General features: G+C 34.2%; 5 protein-coding genes across 10 annotated transcripts; 2 read left to right on the forward strand and 3 right to left on the reverse strand.

Moving 5' to 3' along the window:
* Window positions 1-1,655: 1,655 nt before the first annotated feature.
* LOC145036468 (uncharacterized) lies at window positions 1,656-5,121 on the forward strand. The gene is made up of 3 exons (XM_078984918.1): window positions 1,656-2,040; window positions 2,545-2,771; window positions 2,836-5,121. The coding sequence occupies exons 2-3, from the start codon at window positions 2,547-2,549 to the stop codon at window positions 4,801-4,803; spliced, it is 2,193 nt and encodes a 730-aa protein (XP_078841044.1). The 5' UTR covers window positions 1,656-2,040; window positions 2,545-2,546; the 3' UTR covers window positions 4,804-5,121.
* Window positions 5,122-8,645: 3,524 nt separating this feature from the next.
* On the reverse strand, window positions 8,646-12,596 carry LOC145036469 (uncharacterized). 3 transcript variants are annotated; one of them, XM_078984920.1, is made up of 16 exons: window positions 12,399-12,596; window positions 12,163-12,272; window positions 11,677-12,073; window positions 11,525-11,602; window positions 11,319-11,374; window positions 11,127-11,246; window positions 10,961-11,031; window positions 10,796-10,889; window positions 10,481-10,690; window positions 10,128-10,382; window positions 9,902-10,010; window positions 9,724-9,791; window positions 9,527-9,596; window positions 9,358-9,432; window positions 9,164-9,255; window positions 8,646-9,038 (listed from the first exon to the last, which is right to left on the reverse strand). In XM_078984920.1, the coding sequence occupies exons 3-16, from the start codon at window positions 11,977-11,979 to the stop codon at window positions 8,936-8,938; spliced, it is 1,704 nt and encodes a 567-aa protein (XP_078841046.1). In that variant the 5' UTR covers window positions 11,980-12,073; window positions 12,163-12,272; window positions 12,399-12,596; the 3' UTR covers window positions 8,646-8,935. The 3 variants fall into 3 exon arrangements, with proteins under 3 accessions (XP_078841046.1, XP_078841048.1, XP_078841047.1); XM_078984922.1 differs by lacking the exon at window positions 12,163-12,272; XM_078984921.1 differs by lacking the exons at window positions 12,163-12,272; window positions 12,399-12,596 and having other exon boundaries at window positions 11,677-12,155.
* Window positions 12,597-15,313: 2,717 nt separating this feature from the next.
* LOC145036470 (Cobalamin biosynthesis CobW-like protein) lies at window positions 15,314-18,736 on the reverse strand. 2 transcript variants are annotated; one of them, XM_078984924.1, is made up of 11 exons: window positions 18,596-18,733; window positions 18,236-18,350; window positions 17,547-17,865; window positions 17,109-17,326; window positions 16,831-16,945; window positions 16,473-16,562; window positions 16,204-16,365; window positions 15,985-16,104; window positions 15,797-15,907; window positions 15,588-15,669; window positions 15,314-15,504 (listed from the first exon to the last, which is right to left on the reverse strand). In XM_078984924.1, exons 3-11 carry the CDS (start codon window positions 17,706-17,708, stop codon window positions 15,440-15,442), a joined length of 1,125 nt encoding a protein of 374 aa, XP_078841050.1. In that variant the 5' UTR covers window positions 17,709-17,865; window positions 18,236-18,350; window positions 18,596-18,733; the 3' UTR covers window positions 15,314-15,439. The 2 variants fall into 2 exon arrangements, with proteins under 2 accessions (XP_078841050.1, XP_078841049.1); XM_078984923.1 differs by lacking the exon at window positions 18,236-18,350 and having other exon boundaries at window positions 18,596-18,736.
* LOC145036472 (protein NETWORKED 3C-like) lies at window positions 18,606-22,762 on the forward strand. Of its 3 annotated transcripts, XR_013678444.1 has the most exons (5): window positions 18,606-18,740; window positions 19,140-19,262; window positions 19,492-21,381; window positions 21,464-21,842; window positions 22,118-22,762. XR_013678444.1 is itself a non-coding variant. In XM_078984926.1 (3 exons), exons 2-3 carry the CDS (start codon window positions 19,154-19,156, stop codon window positions 20,073-20,075), a joined length of 693 nt encoding a protein of 230 aa, XP_078841052.1. In that variant the 5' UTR covers window positions 18,606-18,740; window positions 19,140-19,153; the 3' UTR covers window positions 20,076-22,762. The 3 variants fall into 3 exon arrangements, 1 of the variants encoding a protein (XP_078841052.1); XR_013678443.1 differs by having other exon boundaries at window positions 21,464-22,762; XM_078984926.1 differs by having other exon boundaries at window positions 19,492-22,762.
* LOC145036471 (Ankyrin repeat family protein) lies at window positions 20,383-21,873 on the reverse strand. The gene is made up of 4 exons (XM_078984925.1): window positions 21,514-21,873; window positions 21,104-21,236; window positions 20,899-21,023; window positions 20,383-20,805 (listed from the first exon to the last, which is right to left on the reverse strand). Exons 1-4 carry the CDS (start codon window positions 21,871-21,873, stop codon window positions 20,524-20,526), a joined length of 900 nt encoding a protein of 299 aa, XP_078841051.1. The 3' UTR covers window positions 20,383-20,523.
* Window positions 22,763-23,111: the final 349 nt, after the last annotated feature.

Here is a 23,111-nt window from a genome sequence, read left to right on the forward strand (position 1 = left end):
TGAGTAAGCTAATAATAAAATTGTTATGTTGTGTATCTATGATTCAATGTTGTTTTCTATCCGTTTTAAAACATCAAATGTAGGTTTCCAAGAGGTTGTTGAAGGATCATTTTACGAGGATGTCTGGTACGTTAGTTTCATGGACAAACCAGATCAGATCTAGAAACTTTGGAGAGGGTTCACAATTGTGAATATAAGATTTTAAATATTAGGCGTGTTGAAGGGGAAACACAGAAAGTGTGGTATTCTTCTAACACAAATAGCATTTTTTCCTTATTTGTTATGTACCATTATAACTTTTATGGTAGTTTATGATTTTTTGATCTTTGCTTTAGTGTCTTTGTATTTCTTTATATTTTAGTATGTTAATTAATTTATATATTTCAGTTAAATTATAGGAAGTGGTTGATTAAAGAGATCAAAATACAAGCTTTACAAAAGAAAAGTAGAATGCACATATTTTTCCTATTGAATAAAGAGGCTTATATGTGATGATGATGCATACTTCTCACTCAAGTCCATTATATGTATCAAATGCTTATGGGCGAAAAATATGGAGATATGGATTATTTATTTACATATGATGAAGGGACATAAAAGATGATGAATGAGTTCCATATGAATTATATGAAAATTTTGTGAGTGGTTTGGAGCACATGTTGTAAACTAATCTGGGTTCTAAGTTATTATTATTATTATTATTATTTTTTCCTTCAATTTGTTAATGTATTTTGAATTTTTTCAAAAAGTGTAAAGTGTATACTATATTAGAGTATAATATAATGTTGGCCTTTAAGCCTTTTTTTTTTTTAATTTCTTTATAACTTTGATTATTTATGGTTTTTCTAACTTTTTTTATTTATTTTTATTTTTATTCAAATAAATGAAAAAATTACAACATCAAAAAAAAAAAAAAAAAAGAGTTGCATGGAAATTACAAATACAAATGTACTAAGGGCTTAAATATGTAATTTACTTAAATATTGTTATACATGATAATAACTACGATATATGTTTTCAATTGTATAAATTGTTTTATACAATTATAATAAATAGATTTACATATAAATGCTTATATAGTTTATTATAATCGTGTTTTATATTGTTCGTCCGTCATTTTACGCGGGTAAACGGTTTGTGTGTATATATATAACTTCAATAGCGAACCATTATAAATGGTTCTCCAAAGAACCAAATATTTTTTCAAGTTTTAGAGTTTATTTTTTATTAGAAAAAAAACTAAAAAGATCTAAATTCATAACTTTACATTATAAATGCTAAAAAATAAATTATATATTTTTAGGATTCATGAATTCAGATTCACATTATAAATTTGATAAAAAAAATTAAATTTGATATCATTAGTAAAAAGTAAAAAATTATGAATTTCGGAATTAAATTAATACAAAATAATCTTTTAAATCCAAAAAAATTGATTCTCAAATGGTTGAGAGAGAGAGAGAGAGAGAGAGAGAGAGAGAGAGAGAGAGAGAGAGAGAGAGAGAGAGAGAGAGAGAGAGAGAGAGAGAGAGAGAGAGAGAGAGAGAGAGAGAGAGAGAGAGAGAGAGAGAGAGAGAGAGAGAGAGAGAGAGAGATTTTAAAGGAAAAGAAGAGAATAAAAATAGAACAGATGTTGACAAAATTTATGTCACTGTTCTTAGAAGGTCGTTTGTTTGTGTGAAGATTTCTTATCTGGGATCTCTCTCTCCTAAAAAGAAAACCCCAACTTTCTCTCTCTAAAAAACCCTTCTTTCTTTTCATAGTGAGAGAGAGAGAGAGAGAGCGACTGGCCCAGCAGATCGAAAATCTTCATTGTTTTTTTCACAGCCATGAAGTGATGATCTAAGCTCCTTCAATGGTGGTGCTGTATCTTGTAATCATTATTAGCATCCATTAGTAATTAGTACATCACCTGCCAATTTTTAGCTGTTTTTGATATTTACTGCTATTTCAAGATTTCTCGAGTTCATATGCGGTGGAAGAGAATAGTTGAACGATTCAAGCAAATCTAATTTTTTTCAAGAACGATGTGGCTCTAAGGTAAAATTTACTTTCAGTTTCCTGCTTTTTTGATTCATGAATGTCGTGGGTTTCATCATAATCCGTTTCTCTTTTATCTTTTCTTGTAATCTACAAAAAATTATAAAATAATGGATTTGGGTATATAGAAAATGTTAATTATTACATTAAATTACAAAAAGTTATAAATTCATCAATGAATAGTACCAGGGTCGAATTCTAAAAAAATAGAAATGGACTCTAATTATGTCACCAGAGAGTAACAATTTAGGGTTCTTAATTTGTATCAAGTATCTTGATTTAGGTCTTTTTAATAACATTTACCAACTCTTATCCAGTTCCGTTCTTTCTTTGTTTAGCTATATCTAATCTAGATTCTCAAATTCATATAAGCAGCAAATTTGTTTACAAGTTTCTTTACGAATAGTTAGGGTTCTTGTTATGCCTAATTGTCTGTTATCTAGAGTCGATAATTCATCTTTTTAGCACCATTAACATCGCAAAATGTGATTGACTAATTTGCAGGAATGGGAACAGAAGTACACTACAAGAACTCGTTTTACTCCATGAGAAATGTCAATGAAGATTCCAATAGCAACAGCTGGCATCTCTTTTATGGTGATAACGCCTTCACGAACAGCCATTATTACAATAATTTTAATCCAAGAACCATCACAGATCCCTATATAGCTCATGAAAAAGCCGAATTAAAACAAAAAATGCTTCAACACGAAGCCATATTTAAGAACCAGGTATACGTTTCTTACTTTTTCAATTAAATGCTCGTAAACGACAATTAATTCATTTGATTTTCAGGTTTATGAACTCCATCGGCTTTACAGAAGACAAAGAGACATGATGGAAGAGGCTAAAAGAAAGGAGTTTAACAAATACCAGATTCCCATTGACACATCATCTTCTTCAAGCTTCATGCCACCTCAAAAATGGCAGATTTCTGGACCTTCCATTTTTGGAGTTGACATAAGTAATTCTCCTCCTATAAGTTATTCAAAAGGGAATAATGATTCAAAGGACTGTGAGATAATCGATTGTAGTAGACCTTCAAAAGTTAGAAAAAAGCTATTTGATCTTCAACTTCCAGCCCATGAATACATTGAACCAGAAGATGATGAACAAGTTTTTGATAACCATGCATCTGAAATTTCAAGCTACTTACCTAAAAATGGAGTAAAAACATTTCTTGAAAATGGTTACAGAAATTCTCCATCTGGTCAACATTGTATGCGGTCAAACGGGTTGACTGATCTTAATGAACCGGTTTACATTCAACCAGCATTCAACCATTTCCATGGTAAAGAAGTTCATCATCATCATCATCATCATCATCGAGGAACTTATTCTGAAATTTCTTCAAAAATTCAAGATAATCAAACCCCTTCGATCTTCACCTCTTCCAATGCATACCCGTTTATTACCACCTCAGATGGCTTGACTCGCAAATTACAAAAATACCCTTCGTTTCTATCTTCTACTACAGGAAATGGGTGTCACGGGGACCGGTTTTTTCATGGGTCTTCATCTGGGTCAAAAGAAGTATTTGATTATCGAAACTGCAAAAAGATTGATGATGGGTCCCAAAAGAAATTTAAAGGTTCAAACTTTATAGATTTAACAGATACTACTACCAAGGGTATGGACTTGAATACTATTCAAATTTTGTCTGATAATGAAGATGAGTCAAGAAAATGCCATCAAACTGTGTTTCCATGGCTTAAATCTGAACCGGGTATCTGTAAAAATGGTGATGTATCAAAGGAGAAAGATAATAAAAAGCTATTAGGGTTTCCGATTTTTGGGAACTTTTGTAAAAATGATGCTTCTTCTTGTGTTGTTTCGACCTCTGCATCAATTGAAAAAAGAGGGATCGACATCAATGTAGCTTGGGATGATGTCAATGATGAGAAACGGATTGATGTGGAAGAAACAGAGGCAGAAATCAAGAATTTCAAGAATCATTTTGATTTGAATTCGTGTGTGACAGAGGATGATGAACTGTTAGTTACAGTTACAACAGAGTCTGTAAAGAGCTCGAAGAAGAAGATGACAATGGAGATAGATTTGGAAGCACCTGCTGTTTCGGAGATCGAGGAAGAAGCAATCCAGTGTGGGGAGGAACACAAGAAAACTGTACAACTTGAAAAGATTGCGGTTGAAGCAATCGTTGAGATATCCAGTCAGCAAGAAGATGAAGCGGGCCCCATGGAAAATGATGATCCGCTTTTATGGTTTGTTGAGGTGATGGAGAAAAACACGGTTTTTGCAACGCATGAGACGGATGAATATGAGATGTTGACTTTACAGATGGAAGAGAGTAAAGAAGAAGATTACATGCCTGCCCCTCTGGTTCCTGATGTTCAGGAACCAGATGAGGTGGGGCCGGGGCCTGCTCTGTCGAGCAGGCCCCGGAGAGGGCAGGCAAGAAGAGGTAGGCCCCGGAGGGATTTCCAAAGGGATATCCTTCCGGGGATGGAGTCTTTATCAAGACATGAGATAACTGAAGATCTTCAGATATTTGGAGGGTTGATGAGAGCTACAGGGCATTCTTGGAATTTTGGAACAATGAAGAGGAATGGGAAAAGAGTTGGGGCTCGGGGGAGGAAGGGGAAGGTGGTGGAGATAACTCCGGCTGCCACCACACCACCACCACCAGCGGTGGTGGTGGGATTGGAGGAAAGAAGCTTTACAGGGTGGGGGAAGACAACTAGAAGACCCAGAAGACAAAGATGTGGTGTGGGTAATGCGGTTGCTGTTCAGTCCACATGATCTTGAAATCTGAACCATGGATTCAGGTGATGTAAGTAAGCCTGGTGTGGTGTGTGTTCTATTTTGTTACAGATGTTTCGTGGGTTCTTTTTGATACATACGATGATCAAATTGACACGTGATTAGTTCATAGATTCATGGGGGAAAAAAAAAGGAATTGTGGTTGTTGGTCATGATGTCATGGTAAGATTACCAATCAAGTGAACAACTCAATTTGGCAATGTGTTTAGGTACATTGAAAAGTGCAGTCAAAGTGTTTGATGAAATGTCCAACCCAGGTTTGTTTCGTGTAAAATGATGATCAGATGTGTTTTCAAATGTTTTATGACTTCAAAACTATTGACCACCAATATATGACCTGACCCTCGAACCCAATTTTACGATAAAGAACAAGTAACTTGTGATTAGAAAAGCTGCACAAACAGATGGTATTTTTATTATTATTATTATTATTAATAAATGATGATTTAAATCTGACAAATTCTGCACATAAAGCTTTAAGTTCACGTTTCAATAATATAAAAATATTTCAATTCTTTATTAAAGATGCTCAAAATGACTTATTTAATAGAAGCAATAATGAAGGAACACTGGAACAGTGAATAGGATAAGCCTCAACACAACTCTCAAGAACAACGTGTGTCATTTAATAATGAAAATAAACAATTCCTAGTTCTCTTAAATTTTTTGACAGGATTGCAGTTGAATCTCTAAAAGGGTTTTTATTAATCAACTTATGATGAAAATAATAAATATAGCCTCTCTATTTATAGTTACAGGGATCCTAATGCAGGAAAAAACCTAGTATTAATTAGAAAACAAATCGAAACCCCTAAAAGTTAAAAAAAAATAAAAAATAAATGGCCCAACCCAAAATGACTCGACCTGGTTGAGCCGGTCTGGTTGTATCACCTGGATCCCAATTATTATTATTATTATTATTATTTTTGAAAATGGCAAATATATTATAAAAGATACCCAGATCTAGCAAGAAACTAGAAATGGAACCAAAAGATACAATACATATACATTAAAGGATTACAAACCATTAAAAAGAGAAGTAACCATTCATCCCAACTACATATTCCGTTTTTACCCTTATGCTTCAACCAAAAGAAAACAATTAGCTTAATACTTTCACAACCATGAAGAGTCGAAGTACCTTCAGTATGGAATAATCGTTTATTCCTAAACCTCCATAGATTCCAAAGCAAGCAGTAACATATGACAACAAACGTTTCCTTTTTCCTTTAGCTATTACACCTGGTGGCTGCCAGATGAAGAAAAACACCTACATTATTGAATGGGGGCAAATCACCTGGTACACCACACCAGCTTAACAGTAGCAAACGGACACTCCATCAAAACATGGTCGGTACATTCAGGCGACCCAATACAGACACTGCATAGCAATGAGTTTACCATAATACCCTTTTTCTCCAAAGTCAGATCTGTAGGAATTCTGTCTTGGACAACCCTCCATATGAAACATGACACCTTGATCGGAACCACATCCAAAGTATCAGGAACGTTTCCATACATAGAATCAACAATCTTCCTAAGAGAACAGACTGAGTACCTGCCATCAACATTTAGCCTGCAATTCCAATAGTCTGAACCCGACCTTAACTGAATGCCAGATACATCACTAGAAAGAATGCTAACATCAGGGTCTAATCCTAGGTCAGCAGGTCTAGACTTCCAATTTCATCCATAATTCGAACCACCAATTCTGTCAGCTACAGTGCAACATTTCCTAGATTCCAATTCAAATAAGGAGGGATATTTTACCTTTAAACTCCCTGACCCGAGCAAAGAATCATACCAAAACAGAGATTCATTCCCAGATTTGATCACCAATTTGAAAATGTCTTGGACGTTTATACCTTGCTCAAGCTGTGTCTTTTTAATTCTACCGATATTATTCCAAACGCCACAATATGTGTTTCTAGAAAGATAATCAAATGGCTTATCCGCTAAGTTATGGATCCCATAAATCACTTGGCCCAGAGGGAATGTCTGCCATTCTTTAGTCGCCACCACCATTTTACAAGTAACCCAATATTTAAGGCTTTTTATGGAACCCACTTCCAAACCCCCATTACATTTAGTTGTCAGCACCTTATCCCAACTTATCCAGTGAATTTTTTTCTTTTCGTCACACCCACCCCATAAGAAAGATCGTCGAATCTTCTCCGGTTCTTCTAACTCACCTATTGGAGCTTTGAATAACGATAGGTAATGGGTAGACAAATTCCCAAGAACTGACTTAATTAAAGTCAATCTACCACCGAACGATAAGGTTTAGCCTTCCATAAGGATAGTTTGGAGTGGAATTTATTGATAATCGGCTTCCAATTTTTAATTAAATTCATATTTGCGCCAACTGGAACACCTAGATAATCGAACAGAAGAGCACCCGCAACACAACCCAATAAGTTAACCCAATTCACAGCTTCCGTCGTGGAGGTTCCGATACCGAATACCTTTGATTTATGAAAATTAACTTTAAGTCCCGATGAGATGTGAAAACATCTTAGATTACGAGCAAGGTTCTTAAGGTTAGATCGAGACCATTCACCTATGAACAGCGCATCGTCAGCGTAGAATAGGTGGGAGATATTCGGACCATTTCTGGGGATTTGGACACCACTGAACAGGCCTTTGTCACAAGCCGTTTTGAGAGCTACACTTAAGCCTTCCATAGCTATAATGAAAAGATACGGGGATAGAGGATCTCCTTAACGAACGCCTCTCGATATGAGGAATTCTTTCGTCGGGGATCCATTAATGATCACTGAGGCTCTAGACGAACATAGACAACCCCGAATCCACATCCGCCATTTATTACCAAAACCCATATGTTCAAGGACCGAATCCAAATATTGCCAATTCACCGAATCGAAGGCTTTATCAAAGTCAACCTTGAAGAGCAAAATTGTTTTCCGATCCCTCTTTGCCAATGAGCAGACCTCATTAATCATAAGCGAACCTTCAAGTATACAATGCCCCTCCACATATGCCGATTGTTCATCTCCAATTACCTTCCCAATAACACGTTTCATCCTATTGGAAAGAAGTTTACTTATGATCTTACTCATACATCCCATTAAACTTATAGGTCTTAGTCGTTCAATGATAATGAGTCATTGATTTTAGGAGCTAAAGTGATGAATGACGAGTTACATCCCCTAGCAAGCGATCCGAACTCTTCAAAATGTTTAACAAACTTCATAACGTCACATTTAATGATGTCCCAAAAACTTTTAAGAAACTTGAAGGTATAACCATCCGGGCCTGAGGCTTTTTCACTTCCACAATCTCAAATCGCAGCCTTTACCTCCTCAATACAGAAAGAGGATTCAATTCTAGTGGCATCCATCATGGAAATGGACTTAAAATGCGAATTGATTAGTTTGGGTCTTGATACTTGAACCTCCTGAAATTTGTCACGGAAAAATCTAAAAACTTCCCCTTTAATCTCATTAACCTTTGTTGTCCAGCGACTATTAATCTTGAGACCATGGAGAAGATTCCTTAATGATCACTGGAGCAGTTAATTTGCTGGTGTTAGGTTTCTAACATAACTATTTTGTAGCCCACTTTAAATGTGAAATTATAAAACCTCACTAGGTCCCTAGACCTGAATACAAGACAAACGTGTAATATTTAGAAACTTTAAGCAATTAATGTGTCCAACGTGATAAACAAGAAGTAGAGACCCATTATTATACGTATCTGTGAATTTCAGAGAGTTTCCATGGCAAATTTCTAATATCAAAACTTTAAAAATCTAAGGACTGGAATGCAATTATCTTTTTGACCCGAATTCTCCAACCCGCTGTGAAACAAAGTTCCGGCCTTTTTTCATTTCTGTTTGTCGAAATACATATTATCCAGAGTCTTAATGATTTATTTATAAGTCACATAATCAGAAATTCGTTTCTACCTACCTCACTGTTTCTCTTGTTCTAGATAAACAATAGTTGCAATTACTTTCAAGATTTTGCACAAACACAACACAATTACCACCTAATCTACTCAAGACAACTCTTACACAAAGCAATAACACATCACAACCAAAAAAACTATTCACATGGAAATCATTTTCTAGAACAAAATTACCAAAAATTTAAATGATCACATTTTCAGACTTTCCCCCGGGTCGATTATATACATATTTTGTTCTTGGATCCACAACAAGCCCTTTCCCTCCATTCACTTCCAGGTCATGCCTAAAAAGCAAAAACCCATTAAATAAAAATTCAAATTATAAACCTAAAATAAACCAACATATCACACATGTAAAGTTAATTTAGTAAAAAATAAAAAGAAGTAAAATATTAAATAAACACTCAACTGGAAGACAAAGTCCGGGATGGTTAGCTGTTCACGAGGAACATATTTGAAGAGATGAAGAAGCCGCTCAACATATACAACCTTCTTCCACACCTGTAAGCAAGTTCATTTCCATTTACATATATACCGATTATTATTTATGTAAATCTTTATTTTTATTTTTTCTTTCAAAAAGTCAAGAATGTTAGGGCATACCATGTTGTCTACTAAGAGTTGCATTGTGAAAACTGCAGCCTTCAGTCCAAAACTTGGATGGAGGACATAGATTGCCTGTTTGCATATATATACAAAATATTAAAAAAAAAAAAAAAAAAAATGGTACTTAATTCGCTTTAAACCAATGCTCTAATACCAAATTGCTTACATGGAGATTCCGCTGACTTTTCCTACCAAGTATTTGTTGTAATTTCCTCATCCATCCTAGATCTGGTTGCCTATTAATTCCATCAAGTTGATTCACAAACTCAAGATTTAAATGGATAATGTTGAATGCATCAAAAGATAAAGCATGTTTACTATTCAATGCATAAAAATTAATTATATGGGTTAAAGAGTACTCACACTTGTAAAGATGCAGCAGAGTGAAAGTAAACAATGCTATACGCCTTCTGTATCAAGGGCTCAAATTCCTGTAATTCCAACATTCACAAGAAAAGACACATTCTTATTAATCAAAACTTCATACAATTAATAAAATATTCGTCTATTGTGCAAAATTTCAGTTTATTATTCATATTACCTTTACTATGTAGAGTACAAATCTGTCAAGATCAAGACAACGAAGAAGAAAATGTGCTCCAACTATAACCATAACTGGATGACCTTCACTATCTACTCCCCCTCGATACCTAAAACAAAAAGTAATATGTAACCAATAATAGCAATGTACTTTCAGTATATATGATTGAATATAAATATATAAAATTATAAATATAAAGATTTTGAAAGTGAAACACACTACTTACACAATCTTCATTTCTGCTATTTCTGAAAGATTCCTAGAGTTTGCTTTAGCAAGGTATCTAGAATGGAGTGAGTACTCTTCAGCAGTTGAAAGTGGGGGCCCACCAACATCACCAAACCCTAGAATTTTACCCAATTTGAACCCGTTTTGTGCTTTTGCTGTTTTTTCCCATTGTTCTTTTCGTCTTTGATCTGGATCCTTGATTAGAGACATGAAATCTGGATCCAGATATGAATCCAAATATGATGAAGAGTTCCTTTCATGAAAACAATAAGTTTAATAACCCACCTGTCTTTTGTTATCTCAATCTGCTAAAATAATAGTAAAACAAAATGAGTTTTTGAGTTGACTAACCTTCTGGTCAACCCACGATCATTGATTGGAAAATCTATAAGAGCTTTGCGAGGTTTTGGAACACTCTTCTTCACATTGGGTAAAGATTTTATTCTGATTTTCCTTTCATCTATAAGAGTTTCACCATTTTCATCCCCAACATCAGCAGGAAGCTTCATAATTGCAAAACTTTCCTCCTTTATATCACGTGGAAAGTAGAGTGGAAGCAATCTAAGCAAAAAGGAAATCAAAGAGAAAGTGCTTAAATGGATATTAAAAAAAAATCAAAAGTTTATCCTGAACATTTCAAAGAACAAAAAAAAAATCAAAGCTAACCTTTTATATATATCAGTATCATTTGCTGTAGTTGTACAAAAGATCACTGCTGTGATTTTATCCTTTTGTTTCTCAAGAAACCGGCGAATTGTTCCTGATATATATAAGAATTAGAATATTAATAATGTTTACAAAAGAAACAATGAATTTAAAGGTTTTTCTTACTTATTGCTACATGTGCAGCTGGTTCTCGTGGATAATATTTTGCTTCTGTGTATATACAGCCAATAGCAATGCTGTGTATATAAATTTGAGGGCAATAAGGTCAAGTGTCGCCATATATACAACCACCACATGAAAAGGGACAAATAATTATTGGGTATGAGAAAACCTCTGAAGTCTGTTTTCAATGAGAAGTTCTAGACAAGAACGATAGCAGTGACTCAAAGCATTTTCTGCAGCTGTATGATATTTTACAGCATATTTAGGCCCCACAGTATGTATGATCCTCCTAAAAGAAAAATCAAAAACATATTATTCAATATGGTCAACTAAAAGTGAAATCATACAATCTAATGCATACCTTGAAGGTAGATCATATGCATTAGTAACTCTAGACATCCCTGTTCTGCAGCCACCCTATGAAAGTCAAAGGTTACATCAGATTATTATGGTATTTTAGAAGTCTTCTTGATTGTGATATAGACAAAGATGTAGCTAAACCAAGAACTTGATTATTTTGATCATTTACAAAAAACATTAAAAGGTGTAAGTAGAAAGGCAAGTTACCAGTGTTGAACATTCTTCAGCAAGACCAGGCCCTGATGCAGCATGCAAACCAGGGCTACAGTGTGCTTCATCCATGTTCTGTAAATGAATTCGATAATATACAGTTAGATGAAAGAGTCAATTTGGACAAATTCAGAATGATAAGAGCTCACCTCATTTGTGGAGTTGACAACAGCATCAACCTCCATATTCCAAGGGTTTCCTCTCCACAGATAAATCTTTGAGTTAACTTCATGATCAACTGGAAACCTTGAAACAATTCCTGTCTCACTACTCTCTGCCTCAGATGATGAAGCTAAAGGGTCTGGAAAATGTGAACTGGGATCTTCAATTTCATCAGAATATCTTAAATCACCATCAATCCATCGAGGAACTTGGTCAAGTGTCACAACAGTATCTCCACTTTCAGTGGGGAGTCCACCATGATCGGTTATGGCTGACACTGGCCGATACATCGCAATCGGTATCACTACCCTCCTTTTCCTTCTATTCTGTCAACTCAGAGAAGTTCAAAACCCGTCGTCGGACGTTTTCAAGCCCTCAACACACCTTCACAACATCAAAAATGAATCCATTGAGCTTCGAATTTAACCGACAAAAAGAATTTAGGGCAACTAGGGAGGCTGAGCAAAGTTTACCGAATTATATCCCTATTAGGCAACTTTATATGAAATTGAAAAGGTATTCTACGTCTCTATCAATGACATGATACTGAATCATTGAGTGTTGTAAAAACTATTGATTCGAGCTGTGTAATTAAATAAGAGAAAAACATGCATCAGAATCATATCCAAAATAACAGAACATCTCGAGTCATGCTAAACGAATTAACAAATAGATGCATTATGTTTACGATATCATAACACATACATACCTTAATCGGTGAAAACTATGGAGCTAGATATGTATTCCGAGATAGTAAGAGACGACAACGACAAGTTGCTGGCTTTGGGTTGAACTGGGGGTGAAACCAGTGTACAGACTACAGAGGTCTTGTTTGTCTTCTTGGGTGGATCCAACTGCTGTTAATGTGTCTGTAAGAATTATCCTCTTGGAAACTATGATTTTGTAGGAGTAGAATCTCAAGTGACATTGACATTTAAACCGAGGTAAAAAAAAAAAAAACCGCAATTTGTATACGTAGCCCCAATCCTCTGTATCCCCTACATTTGAGTATTAGCGTTTATATATCCTATATGACTAGCACAACCCAAAAAAAAAAAAAGCTTGTGAAAGTTTAAAGTTTTCTCATATTACATTAACTTTTATAAGCTGTTTGTTTTTAGAAAATCCTAAAGGTCTATTAGTATTCTAACATTTTTAGATATCTTTGACATAAATAAAACATTCTAGGGAAAAAACTTGCATCATAATCATATCCAATATAACAATAAATCTTGAAGTTGATCTAAAAAAACTAATTAAATAGATCCATCATGTTAGGGTATTATATAAAAGGGAGTTATATAATGGTGAGAAACTATGGAGCTATAGCGACGTCTTTCGAGTGGCGTGTAAGAAAATCTCTAAAAGTGAATAATAACCAAATGAAGTTTGGGTGTCTAGGTTTGGTTAATTAAATAAGCATAATTTTATTTCGTTAGTTTATGAATAATTTTTTATCGTTAGTTTATGAATAATTTTTTTAACATTCTAGGCGAGCTGAATTAACTCGAATAAACAATTACATTTATGTTTTTACAATCTAAGAGCTATCAAATATACTTTTCATTTTTTTTTTAGATTTTTTAAAATATAGAATAAATATATTAGAACATAGTTATCACAGTATAATGAGTGAGAATGCAAACGAGCAACAAGCTGTGCCGTTAAACTTTTTTGTACGATTAAAGTCAATTTGTAACATCCCAAAAATCAAGATGAAATTTTCATTTTTTAAAAACAATCAAAAACATAATTGTTTACAAAAAATACTTTTCAAAGTGTCAAAATCACAAATCAGAGTATCCCAAGAACAAATTTCATAAAAAATGAAGGACGTGTACGATCAAGTATTCGTCTTGCCCCGATCATTTGATGTACCTGGAACCATAATATAAGATTGTAAGGATGAAGCTTAGTAAGTTTCCCCCAAATACAACACAACAGAACATATACAAATAATACATATTAGGTCCACAACCTTCCGGTTGGATTACCTCTAGCCCACAACCTCATGGTTGGATTGCCCTCTTTTGGCCCACACCTTTTGGTTAGATTTTCCGGGTTTGTTGACTAGTAGCACAAAGCAATACAATTTCAACCAAACCACACTATATCGACATGTATAATATATAAAACATATAATAGCAACCAGGTAATCATGCAGATCTTAACCAATCACTACAGTATAACAACATTCTAAACCAGAATACACAATCTACTAGGTCATCATTGATGTCTTCGACCCACAAGTACAGTGAGGAAAACTCACCTCTCAATCTGAAATGTAGCTGAATAGATTACAGCTCCAACTACTAACTCTACCGATCACCTATACAACAAAACAATGACCTTGTCTCAAACTACTGCTCAAAATACTTAAAATGCCCCTAAGTCAAACCTGGTCAAACTCTTAGTCAAAGGTTAAAGTCAGCAAGACAAAAAGTCAAAGAAGGTCAAACTGACTGAATACGCCCAACATACTCAGTCTCTACGTTGAGTGTAGTTGAGACTTAGCCAAAAACACAGGACTCTAACTCAGTACGTGCAGTGTACCCTTTGGTACGCCCAACGTACTTCGTCTAAATTGTACTCTCCTCATAAGTGCTTAATTCTCAAGGACTTTTCATCCAAACTCAGATCTAGAAAAGATCTAAAAGCTAAAACCCTAACTTAATATACAAACCAAGTCATCATAAATCTTGCGTGGAGAGAAGAAGGGACCAAAATCACATTTTTATGGTTCATAATAGCTCCATAATAGATAAAGTTTCCAACTTTATGCATTAGGATGGTCCAAATAACCAAGGTCTAGTCTTTAAGTCTCAAAGGGACCAAAAAATGCATCTTTCACAACTTAATCCATTAAATACAAATTTTCAACCTTCAAATCTGAATCAATATGGTGTTTAGATGTATAAATTTTCCAACTTTATCAACAAAAAGTGGTGGATCTTCATTTTCTTCCTCCATTTTCCTATTCGTCTTGCGGTTATTCCTCACAACGAAAAACCTCTTTCTCTTTTTGAGGTTGTAAACCTTTTTGGCATTCAATATTCAATTCTTACCCTTTAGTTTTGAATTTTAGATCATAAACCCCAACCTTGCTAATAGTATCAAGGCTAAAAGTATCAAGGACTGTTTAGCTAGATTTGAAAATTTAATATCTGAACTTTTAAGATGTCTGAATTTCTAAGAGGATCTGATTTTTAAGATCTGAATTTCTTACATTATATTTAGTTGGAATATTTGAATTGTTATGCTGAATTGTAAAAATAACCATTTTACCCTTCTATATTATATTTCAATGAATTCAAATGCTTCTTTATATAAAAAACCGAAACGATTTCTTAAATAATTATTAAAAAAACATAAACATCATATAAAATCCAAATTGAACATACATCAAAATGAAAACAAATTTAAATCAATCATAAATATCTTCAAATCCTAAAAATTATATTGAAATCCAAATAAAATCCTACAAGCACATCAGATTTTTAGCACATGACATGAGCTGTGATTTTAGGGGAAAAAAAAACATCAGATCAGATTTTCGTGTCCAGACATTACCACACCAGATTTCCGCATTAATACATCAAGATAGGCATTTCTGAAAAAAAAAACTTTTTGAAAGGAAGCTATGATTTTCTTGTATAAAATTAAAACCTTTAATAGTCTTAAAATCACACCACCTTAAAAAATACAAATTAAATAAAATAAAAGTTATAAAATTTTATAATATTACAACAATTAACAGACAGTTGAAGCACAACCTCTAAGAGATTTGATAAGAATATCTTCATTTAGTGATCTCCCTACAAAAATCAAAGAATAAAAAATCAAGGCCAAGCACACACATAATATAAACCCTAATTAGAAGATTGGTTTTAGGTTTTACCTATGAACACAACTTTATTCGTTTTATTTTCTTGGCTTTTCCATTTTCGTGAAGGAACTATCTCATAAATCTCTTTCACAGCCTGAAAATTCAAGAAACAGCAACATACTTTCATTTTAAAGCTAAGATCTAAATAGCAATGTAGTTTCATTTATGAAAGTACATTGCTATTTCTTGCATTTAACCCAAAAGTTTGTACAAAAGATTACCTGTACTATGTGAAGTTCATCAGAGTTCACAACATTTAAAACACCTTTGCATCGATAAACATCCATGTCATATTTCTTATCCCAAAGTATCTCCTCAAGCCATAAACGCACCTACACAATACAAATTCTATAATAAAAATAATAAAAAATTATAAACAATTACATATTTTGAGGTTATAAAGTGATACCTTATCAAGATCAAGCTGGTGTGAATCACAAATACATATAGTTCTCACGCCACTATCATGAAGATCTTTGGTAGTTAGTGATTTATTTTCCTCTAGTAATTGTTCCAAGTGTGCAGCATGCTGTCATGTAATAGATTTTGGGGGTAAAAATGTCAAATTGGTATGATATTATTGAGAATAAAAATGATTTTTAAGAAAAAGGGAGGCTAAATTACTAACCAAAGCATCATATGCTTTGCAATCTAATACTATGGACATATCTACTTGACACCTCACAGAATGAACTATATCAGAAAGTGAATTAATGCTATGTATCTCTTTCTCTAGTTCTTCTAGAACATCTGGAGAAACCAGATCAACCTTGTTAAGAATTACAACATCCTACAAGAAATGATAATTGAAAAATAAGCATATGAAATTATTAAAATAATAATAATAATAATAATAATAATAATAATAATAATAATAATAATAATAATATCACTTACTGCAAATGCTATTTGTAAGAAGGCTTCAGGAAATGTGGAAGAATCTTGATGCTTTTTAAGCTGAAAACGGAGATTTTTAGCATCTACAACCTGTCCATGAATAAAGTTAAGTAATTTAAAGATTTTAGTTTTATTATTTCATGAATGATGAATCCAAACACCATAACAAATGTATCCCTTTTTATAATCAATTCAGTTAGATTAATCAATGCCATTTGACATCAAGAATACTTCCCATGTTTCTAAACAAATGGTTTTTGTGGATCATAAGCTCATTTTATCGAAAACGTTTCTTTTAAATTTCTAATATGAAGTCAGAATTAAAACCATTAACTCTACATTCGAACAAGAAACTTACAGTGATAATGGAGTCAAGCTTGACTGCTGCTTCTAGTTGATCATCCAGCCAAAGAATAGATGCAAGAGGAGCAGGGTTTGCCAATCCAGTAGTCTCTAATAATATATGATCCAGTCTAGATACACAAAAAGCAAAAATGACATGATTTTAAGGATAGTAGAGTTAGTCTTGAACTATTTAAAATCTTTTTGCTATATGAACTTGAATGATATATTGATTACTTGAAAAGAAACCAAGATTGCAAAAGGAATCATGGAAATTACTTTAAAAGGCATTACCTTTCCTTCCTCTGAACAAGTTGTTCCAATGCTTGAACCAGGCTGTGTTTCACAGTGCAACAAATGCAACCATTTGCAAGCTCAACCCACTCTTCAACAAGTGCACCTCCTTCACCTTCATTAATCATAGCTCTCTCAACTCCAATCTCCTCACCAAACTCATTCAATATAACAGCTATCCTCTTCCCATGTTGTCCATTCAATATATAATTAACCAGCTGAAATAAAAACAACAGTCCTCGATAAGTTTTTTGAAAGGATTCTCAAATGGCATACGTGTTATAATGGTCAAAGAGTTAAGAAAGTGCTTCGAAAATCATTCCATTTGTAACAACACTGTCGCTATCAAATTCCCCGACATTCTAAGAAAAAACTTCAAGCTTAACAACGGTGCTAAAATGATTAAGGAAATTGAAAACGTCGAATTAGGGATAGTACAGTGGATTTGCCTGCGCCGAGATAGCCGGTGATGACAGTCACGCCAACCGGTGGAAGTTCATCTGTGTTTTCATGCTTTTGTAAAGACTGATTGAACGATTGATGGTCTAGGGTTTCGTTGATCTCAACGGCAAGTGGTGGATCTTCGTCTTCTTCCTCCATTTTCCTGTTCGTCTTGCGGTTGTGGAAAACCCTTTTCTTGTTTTGAGGTTTTAAACCTTTTTGGCGTTCAATATTCAATTCTTACCCTCTAGTTTTGAATTTTAGATCATAAGCACCCCCAACCTTGCTAACAGTATCAAGGTCTGTTTGGTAACATCTGAAAATTTGATAGGAATGAGTTTTTAAGATCCCAATTTTTTACATGTTTTGTTGTAACATTTGAATTGCTACGTTGAGTTGTAAAAATGATCATTTTATCTTCTTATCTTCTGTATTATTTTTTAATGATAAAATGGTTGTTTATATATAAAACCAAACGATTTTTAAATAATTATTAAAAAAACATAAATATCATATAAAATCCAAATTGAACATCCGTCAAATGACAACAAATCCAAATCAATAATAAATATTTTAAAATCCTAAAAATTAGAGATATCGAAATCCAAATAAAATCCTGCAAACACATCAGATTTTCAGCACATCAGCACATATGATATCAGCTGTGATTTTAGGGAAAAAAATACCATCAGATCAGATTTTCGTGTCCAGACATTACCACATCAGATTTCTGCATTAATACATCAAGAAAAGTTTTTCCGGGAGAAAAAAAACGGCCCTGATATATTGCATCCTCCATCTCTGTTCAAAGGATGTGTAATCAAAATTCCTTAATTCCAAATTGAAATCATCAATCTTTATGTCAATTTAGTGTTATTTTAAATGAAAACATCATTTGACAATGGAGATTTCAGAAAAAATTCACCAAATATCAACAATAATTACAGATTCATTACCGATTTTAGCAATATTGATTTCACCCAGAAATCGTCTATTTCATCATATCTGGCGAGAGAAAGAAGGAAAAACTAAAGAACTGTGCATACCTGAAGGCGACCTCTGATGTGCGACAGTGGCGCCGGAGGTGTGGGAAGCTGGCACCGGAGGTATGGGAGGGTGGTGCCGGAGATACGAAGGGCAGCGATGGCAGCGTCTGACGGAGGCGGAGCGTCTGGCGGCAAAAGATTGCAGGTAATCGGAGTGTGCTGAGAGGGATAACGGGTCGGCGTATAAAATAGAAAAGAGACGAGGGAAGTCGGCGTAGGGCAAAATAGGAACACACGCCAATCCCATGTCTGAACTATTAAGAGGCTTTTGAAATATTAAGAGGCTTTTGATTAAGACGCGGATTGAATCGGAGTAAAATTAGGAAAGTTTTATTGGCTATTTTAAAACCCCGTTTGTAAGAGTAAAATTAGGAAAGTTTGTTTGGAATCCATAATTATGCATGTATATATATGTATACGTACATGAATTACTGAATACTATATCTATATCTCTTTTAAGGTTTAAAAAAATTAGGCAGTCTGTTTGGAATCCATAATTATGTTTGTATATATAATTAATGAATAGTATCTATATTTCTTGAAGGTTTAGAAGAAAACATGGAGAACAACACCAACACGGATAATGGTTCTTCTCATTCTTGGTGGCTTGACAACACTCATAATAATCGTCTCCATCAATCTCAATGGCTGCAGTCAACTTTATCAGGTTTGATTTTCTCTTTCTGTCAAGATTAAATACATAATTTTCAACAAAACCCATGATTTTTCACGTCTGTTCATGTTAAATCAACTAACAGAAACCTTTTTCAAAATTTATTATTACTTGGTGCGAATTTTGGTATCTAGAAGTCGACGCTTTGACTATAAAAGTCAAATTAAGGGTATGAAACCCTAGTAAGTTTGTGTTGTTTTTATGATTTTATCCATGCATGTAGAGTTGGAGAAGAAGGTAAAAAACATATTAAGTTTTATTGAAGACGATGGGGATACATTTGCAGAAAGGGCTGAGATGTTCTACAAAAAGAGGCCTTTACTCATTAAATCCGTTGAAGATCTTCAAGAATCCTACAAACTTTTGGCTGGAAACTACGACCAGTTATTGAAAAGATATGAAAATCTACGTGCATTTTCCAAATTGGATTCCCACATCTTTGCAAACCCTAACCGGTTTTCTCCAAAAGTACTTCAGAGTTGTGATCACAACTTTGAAGATGAGCTAAAGAAAAAGAGATACGAGTTTTTTCAGTTTGCTGATGATTTAGAAAATCGTTGTGATGAGATGAGGTTGAGTGTGATGAAACTTGTTGAAGATAATTTAGAGCTGCAGGCTGAGCTGGTGAAAAGGAATGATCGGAAAAGAGAAGCCATTAATGAGTTGCGAGCTCATGTGAAGAAGCTTGTTGGTGAGAACAATGAATTGAAGAGTAAGTTAGCTCGAATGGAAGCTGATGTTAGGAGGAACAGATCTCAATTCTCAAGAGCAAAAGATCTAATTTTCAAGAAAATTAGTTATCAATAGTAGAACACTTACCCCTTTTTAATGTTACATGAGGAAAGATACTTTGTTTTTTACCCAATATAATGATCAAATGTTTTTTGTGGAAATGGTTGAATCAATAAAACCAACATGTCACATGTGTCTATAAGTTTTTTTTTTCTTTCAAAAAATCGGATTTGTTCTTTATAAGCACGTTGCTATTTCATGCAATTATCCCTAGAACATTTTGAAAACAGTTGATTAGCATCTTTATAACAAAATGTTTGACCCTAAAAAGTCAACTCCCAGCTTGTAATTATATCTCCTTTTTCTTTCTCAAGAATCTAGATTTTCAACAAAAAGACTTCATGGCAACCCAGAATTCAATAACAAAATGAAAACCCAAAAGAAGTCGCAACATTTTGCTTTAAACATGCATATGTTACTACTCAATATACTATTTTAAAAAATACCATTTTTCAGTGTTTTTTTATCCTTCAAGCATGGCCTTTGCAGCATCTATGAGTATGGGTCTAAATTCATCTGATGCTCTACCAAGAACAGTGTATCCTTCCTTATCTTCAACATCAACATCTGCACCATGTCTGATGAGTAAAAGAGCTATCTCTTTGTTATAACATATAACTGCACTCATTATAGGAGTTTGTCCAGCTCTATCAACAGCATCAATATCTGCACCTTCTTCAATCAAAAGCTCACATAACTCTGACTTCCCTGTACTTGCAGCCCGGTGTAATGGTGTGCACCCTACCTGTATATGATGAACATCAAACAATTATCAAATCAGAGAAAGATTACAAAGAGAAAATGATAAGTTTTTAAAGAAAATTATGAAGTTACTAGCCTTGTCTTTTGAATTGATCTTTGCGCCATTTGAAAGAAGAATTTCAGCTACTTTCAACCAACCCTTGCTGGCAGCATAGTGAAGAGCAGTGCGACCTCCATTGTTTTTCAAGTTTACATCAGCTCCTGATCATCAGAATGTTGTTTTTTAGCAAGAAATTCACTAATTGGAGCCAAAAGTTTCAGCAGAAAAAGAATTATCCAACCTCTGTCTAGCAAAATCTTGACGATCTCAACATTTCCACTGCTTGCTGCAGAATGAAGTGGTGCCCAACCTTCTTCATCGGCACTGTTAATGCCACTGATTGAGTGATCAAAAGCTGCAAGTATCTTCACCACCTGTATTATTGAAATCAATGTTCAACAAGTATTTTAGAAAGAAGGACTCAACAGTGGCAGTCTTATCATTCAAACCTAGAAAATTTCAAATTTGCAGCAAATTATTGTGGAGAAATCAAACTCGGTCTTTACTTTCTAAAAAAAGGTTCGTGTTTTATATCAAAATAATCCTAAATAGTTCTTCAATTTGGTACAAATTCATGAATTCATTTTCTAAATGGAAGTAGCAAACTACATGGCAAGAGGCGAGATAAAATCAGGCTAGGAAATTGAAAACCTCGGTGCGGGCTGAAGAAACGGCGACATGAAGTAGCGATCGTCCGTCTTCGTTACGAAGAGCGAGACAACGGTGCAGCTGCGGCTGAGAGAGGGATTTGAAAAATGATAAGTCGCCGTTGTCGGCGGCTCTGAAGAGATCGTCTTCATTAATGATTTCAGTTTTGTCTGCTTCAGGTTCTGGATATTGTGGATCAATCTCCATTTCTGTCGGCAATTTCGGAATCGGTGGTGCTGTCCAGGGTTTTAGGTGTTTTGAGTGTGGTAGCCGGAGGGCGAAGCTTGTAGAGAAAGAAAGGGGGTCAAACTTCAATTTGGAAAACCGAAGGGGTAAGAATTGATAGCCGAAACTTTCGCGCATTTTTAAAGTAAATTACAAATGGCCCCTATGATAAACCAAAAATTGTAAATTCAGCCCAACTTTTCAATCTTTCCCTCAAATTTTGATTTTGATTTTTTATTTTTTTTCCTTCCTTTTTTTTGTTAGATTCTTAGACAAATCTACCTTAATATATACATACGTATTTATCATTCTCCTAATATAAAAAGTAAACAACCCTTTCATAGATTACAATAATATGGACATTTGTAAATGGAATGGATAGGGATGAACAAAATAACCGACCTGGATCAGGCCCGGGAACTGAAGTCGGCATAAATTAAGAACCGAATCGGACCGCCAGTTTTACCGGTTTCCGGTTCCAACCGGTTCTTGATGTGTCTTCAATATTGGAACTGGTCATCGAGAAATAGCTACATTCAGTTTTGATGTTTTTTTTTCCAGTTCTACCGGTTCCCGATTCTAAAAATCCATAAGAATATTGTTCCGATCCTGACCTGACCGGTTCCATCAGGTTTCGGTTTTGGCCGGTTCTCCGGTCCAAATGCTCATTCTTAGGAATGGAGGTTGTCAATGACGACATTTAGGAATTTGGAATCAATTATAATTAGGAATGTGGAATCAATTATAATAGATGGGAAAAGGAGGTCATTTTAATGAGAAAGAGGGATGATAGTGTGATGTGATAAACGGAGTTGAAGTTATCCAAAGACATGCTCTCAAATAGAAGACTACAATTAAGTATATACTAAGTCTTGTTTGGGTACATGTCATATATGCCCTTTTTAGTATGTTTTTCCGTGTTTGCTTCTTCCACTGTTTCAACAAGTGTTGTTATTTTTATCCTCGTACACTATATGTATATATTGTTGTGATTTATTGTTTGTATATACGTGCTTTATTGTTTGTATATACATTTTATGCTTTATATATATATATATATATATATATATATATATATGTGTGTGTGTGTGTGTGTGCGCTTTATATTATTCTACGAATTCCATATGCTTATTCATAATCTTTGTATGTTTTATTACAAGAACATGTTACATGTGCTGGATATCATCTATGGACATATTCGTTCCACTATAATTGAAGGCAAAACTGACAACATAGACCTCCACTAACCCCATAACAATAGGATTACATGATGTGTTGTTATTTTTGTTGTTGTAAACAACCCCCCACCTATGTTATCCATACTTACGAATATCACCATGCTATAAGCACACCATTGTCTTCCCCAACTGGCCCTC

Source organism: Lactuca saligna, chromosome 3, assembly GCF_052625555.1.
Source record: "Lactuca saligna cultivar CGN05327 chromosome 3, ASM5262555v1, whole genome shotgun sequence".
Lineage (NCBI taxonomy): Eukaryota > Viridiplantae > Streptophyta > Magnoliopsida > Asterales > Asteraceae > Lactuca > Lactuca saligna.